Source organism: Schistosoma haematobium, chromosome 4, assembly GCF_000699445.3.
Source record: "Schistosoma haematobium chromosome 4, whole genome shotgun sequence".
In the NCBI taxonomy this organism is placed as follows: Eukaryota; Metazoa; Platyhelminthes; class Trematoda; order Strigeidida; family Schistosomatidae; genus Schistosoma; species Schistosoma haematobium.
The window spans coordinates 33725885-33739829 of NC_067199.1; the positions used below are offsets into that span (position 1 = coordinate 33725885).

Below are 13945 nucleotides of genomic sequence, written 5' to 3' on the forward strand. Positions count from 1 at the left end.
CTCATAAACTCTACTTATAAGTATCACTAACTAATTGATGATAATGAAGTTTTTTTTAATGTTGTCCTATAAAACTGATATCACCGGGCTTTTATCAGTTTTCTCTTCTCTCTCAATAACTATTAGGTTTTATTGACACAGCGCAACGCTACTGTTCACTGTGTGCAACAACCTTTTTCCATTATAGTCGCCCAATATAAGGAAAAGCTAAGACAATGTAATATAATCCTGGTCAATAATTAATTACGTCATAACGAAGAAGAATAAGAATAAAGATAATAACAATAGTAATATCAACGACAATAAGGAAAACAATGATATGGATGAATGGTAATAATAGAATTATTCATCACGTAATTTTCTTCTTTACTTCCGCCAATACATATGCGAAATATCAACAGTAGAAAACGGTAGAAGTAGTGACACAGAGAGAAAGAGTGTGAGGGGTTGTAATATCAACAGTAATAGGGTAAAATAGATTGAAATGTCCGCTTAAGCAGAGATACATGGATATGTACACATAAAACAAAATCAGTTTATCAGAGTTATATTAGCAGTTGTAGTGACAACAGCAATGATAATATAAAATGATGTGTAAACTATAGTTATACTTGTAAATTGCATTATACGACATTACCACAGCTACTACTAATGATAATAAGAATAACGGTAATAGTTAAACTATACGTTTATGGTTATAAAAAATGCTATCAAGAGATAAGTTTGTTCTCAAGAGACTGGAGTACGAAGCTATAAAAACAAAACAAAAAACCAGTGAAGTCGTACGTCAGGTGAAAACAGGGTGTTTGTATGTGTATGATTTAGGTAGTCATCTAAATGGTAGGTCTTTAACAAAATGAAAAGACTATAAAATGTCAATGTCTCGATAAATTTGACAATAATAAGAAAGAAAAGGAAATAAATTGGGAGATGAAAAAGTTATGCACGAGAACGAAAGACATAAATAAATAAAGTGAAAAGTTTAACGCTTATATTTGACAAGAAATGAATTTCTAGTTTCTTTTCTTTTCGTTCTCCAGCATAACGATTAAAGCATTCAACATTTCGATAAAAAAAACTAGACCCCACTCTAATTACTTCCATTTGGTCAGTCAGACGGTCATCATCAATATAGAGCCTGGAAAGCACATATGTTAGCTCAGTTTGTCACATCATACAAACACGATGGGATAAATATAGCCAAATGAAAGGCAAAGCAATTGATATGATGTAGCAGTAATTATAATGTGAAAAACCAAACATTGGGAACATGGTTCGAAAAGACAAAGTGGAAATATATATCTGAAGGAAAGCTGGAATCCAAGACCGAAAGGAATATAAAAAGTGAGTGCATCTGCATCACTGAGACGGAAGCTGTGTCAATTCACCTGAAGTCTTCAATCACTGATTGCAATAATCACGTGCACCCGAACCAGATAGTCTGCATCTATAAAAAAAAATCGCTAGAGCTAACAGTCAATGACTTCATGAATTGACGACATATCTCAGCTTGACTGCCTTTAACTTTGTTAAGCATTTTTCAAGTCAGTCTCTAATGTCTGTTTCTAAACATTTTAGCATTGTGTATATCACACACACATACATACAAAATATGTATGTGCATGTGAAATGTATGAAAAACACCGAAGCAAATACAGACATGCACGCATAGAAAAACACTTATCATTTAAAACAATTACAATGATCTCTCTATCTGTCTAACCGTATATACTAATCGACTGGAGAGCAAAACAACCTGTCCAACCACAATTTATATCCATGTTTAAATGTACATTAAATTGGATACTTTTTTTTTTTTGTTTTTTTTTTTTGAAAAAAAAAAGAAATTTGACGAACTACTTCTAATTATTACTATGTGTATCAACAACAACAAAAAATCACACACCAAAATGTAATACACATGATATTTTGATAGGATATAAACAGTATCATTATTATTATTACTATTATTATTTAAATGTAATTTACAATGGGAGGAAATGTACACAAAACTATTAGTTTCCAAAAAATTTTTTTATTACTTTATATCACATTTAGATAGATAATTCAATTTGTTACGTGAAACTGTGTGTATATGTGTTGTTGTTTTTTTTTTGGTTGTGGGAAATAAACAAATAACTGTTCGGTAAGAATAATAAAATGAAAATAACATTCTTTAGAAATTTAATAGTAAAAAAAGAAATAGTATGTATTTAAATGGAAGAAAACCAAGTTGTTCTTTTTACGAGAAGTTTATCAAAAGGTTTATGAAATTATGTTGTATCTTAATTTGATTCATCCATAGATTTCTTTCAACCTACTTCTACGACAAAAGCGAATGTCTGGCGCTTTAACCGGATTCCAAACCAATCGTGCACATAGGATCCAGTATCCTGGCGTATGAACCAATCGTTGGTCACCGGCTACCATGGGACTACGCCTCCTCACGATGCTCCATTGCCTTGTGGATCAGACCTTTAGATCAAAGGCTCGGGGAGTGGCCCCCTAAGAAAACCACCTGCTTCGGTCTGGGCACCCGGGCAGTATCAAGGCCCACACACACAAATATGGTGTGGCGCATATATATTTGGTGCCCTCTTGTATCAATATTTATGTGTTGAAATAAATGCTGCTGGATTCAATCGCTCAACTACTGAAGTACCAAGATCCATGGTAAAATAAATAAATGTCACAAAACATGACCAAAGTGTTGAGTATAGAATAAATTAACTTATTCAACAGGTCCTTAGGTATGAACCACACAGTAAGTATTAAGACTAATGATATTAACCCGATTATCGAAACAAATTAGGTGGAGTGCGGTTTAAACCAGAGACTTAGTGGCTGAATTTTGAACGTCTTAACTACTAAACCGACTGCTCATTGGTATTTTATTAATCAGAAATTCAACAACCAAGCTAATATAATCCAGTAATTATTCAGAAAATATAAAACTATGGAAAGACCTATGAGTTTCTTTGCCATGGTTGAAGATAAACGAGACTTTAAAAATTTCAATGGTTAAGATCATGAGTCAGTTGAAGCTAGATCACCATGGAAAACCTAGCTTCAACTGACTCATGATCTTAACCATTGGAATTACTATAATATTCACAAAACCCATCTGAAACTTTAAAAAGTAAATAATAACCACTCATAAAAAAAACATGCAAACAATGATACTTATTATCTTATAATTTTAGGAAATAACAGAAATCTGGACGGAACGAACAAATATAAAGTCAAATTTCCATAATTAGAAGTACACAACTAATTAAGTCACAAATACAACCATTGCTCCTTCATTCATCACATGCTTTATTGTAAAGTGTGACCAATGACAAATGCAAAAACTGTATGGGACCAGTTAATTAATTAGTTAATGGATCATTAAACATACAAGTTTTGATCATTCATAAACTATGAGAATAATGAAATGTCGAAGATTAAGTGAATCAACCAATAGTTTACTAAATTAAGTAGTATTATGTAAACCTAAAAAAAATTAAGGCAATTGATTAACATGCTATAAAAATTAGTTGCTACATTGTATCAGTGATGGTATATAGCTAATTGTAAAGCTAAATTAAAAACATTTATGTTTAAGGAAAACTAGATGAAAAATCCATAAGAAGTTAAATGTTGCAAATTAAACTGGAACAACAACTTACGATGTTTCTCCGAATTGTGAAGGATCAGTTGTTCGTAAATGTCCTACAGTATTTCCATTTTTAAATCGACTACAAGAATTATTATTTTGATTACCACTGTTAACCGATGTTGATATTATGGTATTGGCATGATTAGGCAAAGAAATTCGTGACACTGGTGGTGGTAATATGGAGTCAGGAACACCATCAACATTATTACTTAGAGTAGCCATAGTAAGCGCATACAATTCCATAAAACGTGGATCATTGAGTAATTGATTAGCAGTTTCTGAATCAATACCCATAAACTGTTTTAATAAATTTTGATGTGAAAAAAATGAGTTCGAGCATATTGATGATGGGACTGAAGGTGGTGCTACGTGTGCAGATGATGATGACAGAGGTCTGATCTGTGAACCACAACTTGTAGGTTCTTGTAATCCTCTTGGTGGTAGATATGAATGAGCAGGAAGAGAATCAGCTGGATTACGTAAAGAAAATGGTGTCGAATTAAAATTATGATTGGTCATTGGAGAATATTTTGAAACCGTTTCATGTATTCGTTCACAATTATGATTCGTACCAACAGTTGTAGGAAAGTATAATGCTCCTTTTAACGAATCGTTAATTGCTGAATTCCAAGATTTATTGCTACCATTGTTATCTACACCTGTGCACCGGTTTACACGTGTAGAATTGTCAAATTTGGAATACGCAAAAGATTTATCATATTCATTACGACGATGTGAATATTTATCGGATACGGTATTTACGATATCACGTTGTTCTGATTTTCTGTAAGTTCGCTTTTTACCACTTGGATGTTTTGGAGATTTGGATATAATAGTAGGTTGTGACTTGGATTCTTCTGATTGAGCAGAGGAATGCATAACTTCATCAGTTAGAGCGGCTACACTAAATTGATGACAATGAGATTTACTACTATTGATTGAGTCGGATCGTTTAAGATTTTCAGATGGAACAGAAATCTTTGGCATTATTTTAACACTATCAGTATCACAACTGTTACCTACAAAAATCATATCAATAAATAGGTGAATAAATGAATAAAAAATGAATTTAGAAAAACCAAAAACTCACTACTAACTAGGAGTAATGCATTTTAATAGCTTTTAGATCACAAACTAATCTTAGTTAGACAACCGTTGAAAACCTAGAAGCACTGAGTGATCATTTATCCCAGTATAGGACTCTTCAGCATTATTCACCCACGACCCAACATCCGGGATTCCAAACCAGAAACCTCAGTATCAAGTTCAAATACTGTAAACGCTTAACTTTAATCAGTCTACAATATTGAGAGACCATCTTCCATCGCCTGCGGTGGGTAACTGATTTACATCCAAGAAGGTTAAGCTTCACTAGTCACTGATTTTAGCTAAATTCCAGGAATCGCATCTCAAAGCAAGCCACTAGTGTGTCCATGACTATTAACAGTGCATAACAGAAAAAGGAAAAAAAATTATTATCATCACAAAATAAATCTACCAGTCTGAACCATTTTTTTTAACATTTGGATAGTAATAGCGAGGTTTTTTTCTTTAAAATATTAATTCTTTTCAGTGAAATGTTAAATTTCAATTTTTTGATATTCTGTAGCCTGGTAAGATCCAAATTTCTGGAGTTAGCAACCATAGTTTCCCCTTTATTCATGTATTATGTGAAATAATTATTCCCCACCACTGCAGTACTCGGCTCGTTCGTATCAATTATAATTATTAACGGTCGCAATGGCAGTGGCAAAATATATGGATACTACCGGGAATAAGAGGATAAATTCTATAATCTAAAGAGATTTTTTACTCAAGAGAATTTATCAACTAAATTGTAATGAGAATTCATATATATATCACCTATCATTCACCAGATATAAGCCTAGATTCACATATATTATGAAGTAATTATCAGAAGTGTATTTCACATTAAAAAGTACTAATGACGTTGTATAGAAAGAAAACGAAACCTTCACGATAGAACTATCCAGCCCAGAGAATACAACAGCTCCGAAATACGCAATAAGCTGTAGTTACAGGATGGTTATTTTTTTATTTTATGGTAAAAAAAACAGCATTTGACAACAGAGGAAATAGTTCTTACGGAATGACAGTAAAGTTATGACTTTTCAGAAATTTATGTGACCCATTCAGTTATGAGACGTATATTTCGCATGTGGGAATTATTAACGACGGTAGCTAGGCATTCAAATCAGGGCAAATGATGAATTGGGACCTAAATCTATGATTCAATAACTCATTTAACAAGCACAAGTTAACAAATGTATTTTGAACTTAGAGAAATATCACTTTGAGCCTCTATCAGTCAATAATGAATAAAATAGAAACTGGTAGATACGTGTATTACCACAAGCTGCCATACTACATTAACAACACAAGATTATTAGCAAAGAAATGTAATAACAATGATAATAAGAACGACTGAATGGATGAAAAACTATGCATAAAGCAATACTGGAACTCAAGGTCTGCAATGATTTGAAGAATAACTGTATTTATCACGGATTCTCATCCATAATCAGTCAACGTTTCGACTATTGATCGCAGTAGATTATAACAGCTAATAAAACTGGTACTGGTCAGCCAAACAAAACTATGAAGAGCATAATTTAAAACTGTAACAATCTAATAAATGAAAGTCAATTGCTTTAAACACTAAGTCATATCTTTAATCGATATTAGGTTAATGTTATAGACTATCCCATTGTATATATTGCTAATATTTACCTATTATTTACAATATTGTTCAAAGTATATAAGTTACATCGAATATTCAATAACATATTAACAACTAACTAGAAAAAAAAACATGAAGAGAAAGAAGAAATCAAAAGAGTCTATATAGTTACAATGCATACATACACACTAACACAAATATGTAAAGGGACTGAATTAAGAAACTATTTCTCAATAATTAGTCGTTTTTTCTGTTATAATTTAAACTTTTTTGTATGTACATAATAATGAAAATAAGACAAACTAAAGAGTAGAAAAAGATGTGAATAAATGGACGAATAATCGAAACAAAACATATTCAAACACTAACTAATAAATAGACGCATTGAATGAAAACAAAACACATTTCCCTAAGAAAACAATGGATCAATAAATAATAATAATAAATGATTGATTGATTATATTGTGTTTGTTTCAAACACGCACATGATCAGTCATGTACTCATGATTACCACTGAAGATAATAACAACACCAACGAGAAAAACAATAAGAAACATACGGACTCACTCACATACGTACACACACCCAGACAAATCATAATACTTTGTACTTAAATGATGAAGATGGTTATAATCATAATAATGAATGATATGGAGAACCATGATTATAGTTGTTAGCGATGATGAGATATATGCTTTTGAGTTATTTTTCTTTGTTACTGTTTTATAACTTCATTCAGTATCCAGAAGCCCGCTTGAATATCTATACTACCTGTTCCTAACATCTAGATAATTCAACAAGTTGTCTGTTTTTGTTTGTTTGTTTTAACACATAATTATGTCGATTAATCGCATGGCCTATTCAAGTGCGTTTATGAAGAGTTTACGACATTTCGCTATACAAGTTACAAAACAACACAATGGAATACATCATGGTTTCTAGCAATATGCATAAAAAATAATGCATATTATTCAGATGTCGATTCCTGAACTGTTAACATCTAACTGGTGATCACTCAATATTTGTCGTCAGGATCGATCAAGAGATAAGAAACGTAAACCTGTTGAAATACTTCGTGCTGGGAATTCTATATAGTACCAAAAATATAATATTGGACAAAGCTAATAATAATAATAATAATAATAATAATAATAATAATAATGATAATAATAATGATAAATTACCATATCATATTAATTGCTGTAGTACATTGACGTATATATGTACATAATGTAGTTCTCTTTTAAATTTCTTTTCTTTTGAAGAATTTTTTCATGTAATCTTACTTTTATCATTAACATTATTATGAAATATTTTTATTTGTTCACTACAGTTAACAACTATAAAATGGATGTGTATCCATTGTTTGTAATACAATCAAACACTCAAACGCCACATAGAAACTTAAACATATATAAATCGGCTCAAGTTGTCATATCTCATTAGCATAGTGAAGTGAAATTGTCAGGGCAAATCCTAGGGTAGTAGTAGTATTAACAGGATTAATGGGAATAGAAAAGATGAGCGTTTTAAGGTACATTTCGAGAGGAAAATATTGGTTAGTAAAGTTGTTCTTTCTTTAAATGCATAGGAAATTTAAGGACTTAAGATCTAAAGGAAGATAAAGGGTGAATGTACTCATGGCACTGCGAACAATTCTTAACCATATCACTTAATCTCTAACACCATTGGTTACAATGATCAGGAGGACCCTAAATAGGTACTGCGCTACAAACTCTTGCTATTTACTATGAAATCAATATTTTAAAAAATGTCTTATTAGTTTTAGGCATAGAAACAAAATATAACTCGCAGTACTAGTTGGACTCCGAATGACACTGAGGAGATACACACATCATGTTAGAATATTGACTGTTACGCGTACAAAATTTATTAAAGTGTAAGTGACTTATTTTCTAAATAAATGTAAGAAAAAAGTGAAGTTGTTTTTAAAACTATTAAGAACCGTTATAACTGATGGAACTGATAACCATTTTATAAAGAATAAACAAATATCATGGATGATGGTAGCACTACATAGCATATCAACTGATGTCGGTAATAGTATGGATCAGTTCAAATTCAATGATGCAAGATATAAAGATCTCTGGTTCGAAGGATACAGAATGTGTAGAATAAACAAACGTTTTAAGCTAGAACAATGACAACTATCAGTGCTCACTAGTTTTCAACGATTTTTAAATTCATGACAGTTTGTGGTGAAAATTAATACTAACTTTATTATGTATTACAAACTGTTTAATTTAATATTATTGGTGATTTAGGTATATATACTGTATTCCTAACCAACGCCTACCTCAACGTTCACGTCTAACATCAATCGGTTCATGATCTCAATCAAAAACATAATAATCTCCACAACACCTATACTAGTAATCAACATGTGCTCACTAGTGACTAGCTTCGTGAGGGAATTCTCGGAGTTCTAGTGAGAAGCCGTGACCAGTGGAGATAATCCTTGTCGGGTAGAGACAGGTATCTACCTCAGTACAACGGAAGTTGGTCGCGCAATTCCGTGGATTGGTTGATGTTAGAAACTATCACCATGGGATGCCGGCTCAGTGGTCCAGTTTGTTAAGCGTTCGCACGCGAGACCGAAGGCCCTGGGTTCGAATCCCGCGAGTGGGATCGTGGATGCACACTGCTGAGGAGTCCCACGATAGGACGAAGCGGCCGTCCAGTGCTTCTAGGTTTTCAATTGCGGTGGTCTAACATCAATCGGTTCATGATCTCAATCAAAAACATATAAGTGTCGATCTAAACCATGTTAGTAGATGTAAACTACCTTTTTGAGGTCACCGCGATAATCGAGATCAGTGATAAATTAAGGTGATATGGCTCAGATGCATTTTTTTAAATTTTACCCTAGATATTGAGTTCCAGTATTTCTTCATACATTCCCTTCTAATTAGTCTTTCTGAACCATATTCTAAATGTTCAACCTTTCTCAAGGAAGGTGGTGTTTAGTGAAAAACTAATAATTATAATTGATGAACAGATGAGTCCCTTTTACTAATCGAGGTATTCACAATGGTCAATCACTTGTTTTCCATTTTCTTCACTCTTAGTGAAATCAACTTCTATAGACAGACACAATACTTATCAGACTGTAAAAGTATTTCTCTGATCATTATGAACATTTCATTTTTTCTTTTTATTTAGTCAAAAAGAACAATTATCCATAGTACATTAATTTTCGGTTGTATTGCAGATGTAACTGATAATGAACTACTTTGTCAGAATTCATTTTATCAATGATGGGTAAGCTTTTCTGTAAAGATTAAAACTAAAACTGTATTGTTTCGCGAAGTGGATGATTAATTGATGTCATTAACTTATCAATCTATGCAACTTTCAAAAAACGAAACATTGAGTTTATTGGGTCAATAAACAAAATAAAGACAATTCAGTGAGGAAATTCAATGAAAAAACTCCTTCCCTGAATTTTTCATAGCTTTTGATCCACTTCTATAGTGACTTCCTCAATATAAGTGGTAGTTGACTATCCACGATAAATTCCACAACCATTATAGTTGATAACAAGAAATTAATCATATGTTAATAATACTTGGTTACATTCAACATATATTTGGTTACGGTAAGGAATTCATAACATAAAACACGACATATTCCAACAAATTCCTGTCTACTGACATTTCCATGTAGTATATACATTCGTTAGATGAACCTTCATGCAAATATCTTCCATTTATTTAGAAGATAGACAAACTGAAAAATATATCAACTATTATTGCATTTAAATTTTGCAGTACTTAGGCAAACGATAGATTGTAAGGTTTTATGAAGATGACTAAGATGATTTCAGCTCAAGTGGATACTTTTGATTGCATTTTGTTTTTTGAGTTGAATTTATTTAATCGTGAAGCTTTTATTGTCACTATGGACAAAACCATCAAAGCATATTTCACGTAAAAGTGACTTGTTAAATTAATCCACAAATGGATTAACTAAGTCAGTAATTAATTAAAATATGGAAACTTTCTGAAATTTATCACAACTGTAAAACAAATAGCCTATGGGTTGGGGGAAAGAAGAATCTTCGAACGGTACTATACAATTCGTCTGTTACTAAATGCTAAACTGTACATTGAACAGCCTAGTAAACGCAACTACTAAATGACGTGATCCAAGTGGGTATACTTGGTTTAAGTTACGACGTTTTGTGTATAAAAGCCAATGTATGAAACACAACTGCAAAAGAAAACAACAAAAGATAGAAAGGTTTCTCAATTTCAAAGCTCAGTGGTCTTTGGTAGTTGAGTTGGTTTTAAACATTAAGTCATGAGTACGGTACAATTTCAAATGTAAACTTACCAGCTAACACATTTGAAAAACAAAATTAAGTTACTAAACACCAAATCTCGAAAAAAATAATTCCTTTAGTTCACTTCTCTGCCCCCCCCCAAAAAAAAAGAATTGTATGAATAAGCGCAATCATTTATGTATTCACTCTTTATACTTACCATATGTTATCTTGTCAGTTTTTTGCGGTGAAATAATATCCGGCTAAAATATAATAAGAAAAAGAAGGAAAACAGAAAATAAATGCATAAATCAGTTTAATGTGCAACGCTCACACAAGCACACATAAATAAAGAGAAATGTCAGCATTAAAATTCAATTTACATGCTGCTCTCAATCACACACACACTCTCTCTCCATAGCTTCCTCACCCTGTTTTTCTTGTTTTACCTGTTACTCTAAATGACATAAAAATTCTTTTTAGTTTGTATCACAGACCACTATGGAAAAGTTAGATGTACTGGACGGCTGTTTCGGTCTAGTATGGTATTCTTCCCTCAGCAGTGCATTATTCACGACACCACCACAGGGGATCAAACCCAGGACTTTTAGTCTCCAGTAGAGCGCTTAATCTGTAGAATGGTTTAATGTATCACTGGAAGTAATTTAATTCCCGCTGAGAGGAAAAGAACTCAGGTTCAAACAATTTGCTCAGAACTAGTGATGAGAAAGTACAAAATGTAAATAGGTTATAATTACACTTTTAAGTTACTCAATAACACACAACATAGGACCGGAATGATAATATGTAACGCTTCAAATTCATATTGGTTTAAGCAAACACTAACTAGAAATGTAAAGCATACTATGATATAGATCACGAACCGATCAGTGTTAGCTCACCATTAAAAACCTGGAAACACCGGACGGCCGTTCAGCCCTAGCATGAGACGTCTCAGCAGTTTATATTCACTATTCGCATGCGAGACTCTGACAAAGGACCTTCGGTTCATCATTTCAACAAAATTCAAACAATCTCAAAAACCCTACACTAAGAAAACGTTTGTTCATTTTACAAAAAAAGAGAAATGAAACTGCTTTGATATTATAAGAAACGAAACTTCATTCAGAAATTAAAAATATAACGGTATTTGATGAACAAATTAAAGTTGAATATGATAAAAATTAACCCTAGGTGATTGAAGGTAGACAGTGAAAAAATCTAGACAGGAGGGCAGTAGAGGCCTGAAAAAATGCAGCAGTAACTTTCCAAACTTCGAACTAAGTTGACTCGAATCCAACAGGAGACATCAGTTCCCCTAAGACTGTAGGTGTACTCTGCTGATAAGTATATGTCAACTGCGCAAAATCTAGGTAAAGGGCTCCTATCAACCACGTAATATAGGATTTTATTCATAATAACTTTAAATCGAATTAAATCTGTCATATCACTGGTCAAGTACCACTGATATCACTAATTTTTCATACTATTAAAAGAGAGGGTTTGTATTCTTACTAATATTCATATTCAAGAGTTTGGTTAGAATCTCTGAACGAGTGCCTGGATGCACAGGACAAGTAGATACAAGTTCAAATTTAGTAGTAAATATTAACAATGAAAAATTTAAAATCGCTTCCTAATAATGATATATATTACACACTTTAAACGAACTAATAAAATTATGGATTCAATAGCTTACCAAATAATACATTGATGTTTGAAATGATAAATACTGGGGTTCAAGTTTATATCGGCGTGGTAAAATAAGAACGTTGGTTTGTGATAGAAAGCGAAAAAGTGAGATCATGAATTTTTTAGGACTGTTTCTTAAAATTTAATTAAATAATTCACCAAGTACATAGGTATGAGCCACACTTTAATTATAAAGACTCACTATATAACCCCGTTGCCCAGACTGAAGTAGATAGAGTGCGGTTCGAACTTGGGACTTAGTGGCTAAAAGTCAAACATCTTAACCACTAAGTCACCAACACAGGATGATAACCGTTTAACATAACGTTTGATTGCGTATTCGGATAATTTCAGTTATTAATTATTTCATTATGATATACTACTGTATACGGATAATTCTTGTCATGCATTCATTCACTATGATTTATAGTTATAGTTATTTAAATTTAACTAATGTTCACCGCAAAGTGAAACTGTATATGAATAAGTGGTGTTTTTCCCTAGAATAAATTCTTCACAATCAGTCAGGTTTAATATTATTCTATTTCATGGCTCAGTGAGATATAAAGTTTATACAGTGCCAATCACACCTATTATCAAGTCGTGTGTAATAAGTCCGAGTCCCTTTCCAATTATTATACTAAATCTATTAGGTCACCACCACCTTAGTACAACTAGGTGATAAGTCCCAGTTACGGTAAAATCCACGTCATAGGTTTCGCTGCTGCTAATCACTATTTAAAAATGTATAATTTCACAAATTGGCAACACCATCAAGTGTTTCCTTTAGTTGTAATTTTTAACGAAAATGAAGTGTAAATATTAAGTTTTCAATGGAATAAGTTAACAAGTTGATTGGCCTTAATTCAGTCAAGCTACATAAAGAATAAAAATTAATGAAATGGGAAGCTGTTCTCTTTTTCTTTCTTGATTTTTTTAACAAAAAACTTAATTTAGGGTGAACTATTTTGTTTACCTTAAACAATGAACAAGAAAAAAAGTTTCTTTGAAAGACAGTTTAAATTGTAAAGGGAATAAACTAATGAATAAAAATCATTAAATACTCAGTAAACAATTGTAGATTCATGTACTCAACATACACATAAACACAATTTTTGCAAAACTCAGTGATACTATACGCCTTCAAATTAATTATAATCCACCTAGGGTATAACAATTGTGTGTTAACCCAAGTCCCCACACCAGATTTTTTATGACGAGATGAACTTAACGAAACTAGTGACATAGCGACAGAAATAATGCAGTAATAATGATAACGAGAGAGACTCCTGATTGAGAATCCCGTTCAAATAGACAGAATGGAAAGGTCGTGTATGAAAGAAGACTGAGATGATAAATCCGCGACATTGCGACCGATTCTAGACCATGTCACCTGAAATCTCCAGCTACTGACCAAGGTTATCCCCGTAGATGTTCAACCAAATAGTCTTGATCTACTTACATAATTCAGACCAACGGTCAATGACTTCATGAATCGATGACAAAAGTAGGTGAAACAAAATTCAAGAGTATACATTTCAGAGACTGAAAGTGAAATGCGTTATCCACTAAATCATTAATCCATACAACGGCTAAGTGATAAAAA

At 32.4% G+C, this 13945-nt stretch overlaps 1 protein-coding gene across 1 annotated transcript in view; it reads right to left on the reverse strand.

Moving 5' to 3' along the window:
- Positions 1 to 13945, reverse strand: part of MS3_00007910 (uncharacterized protein) — a 73638-nt gene that overhangs the window by 19097 nt on the left and 40596 nt on the right. Inside the window, exons 4-5 of the mRNA XM_051216250.1 lie at positions 10868 to 10910; positions 3672 to 4680 (exon numbers count right to left, since the gene is read on the reverse strand). Of these exons, the coding sequence (XP_051066820.1) occupies positions 3672 to 4680; positions 10868 to 10910 (1052 nt within the window). The remainder of the gene's footprint in view (positions 1 to 3671; positions 4681 to 10867; positions 10911 to 13945) is intronic.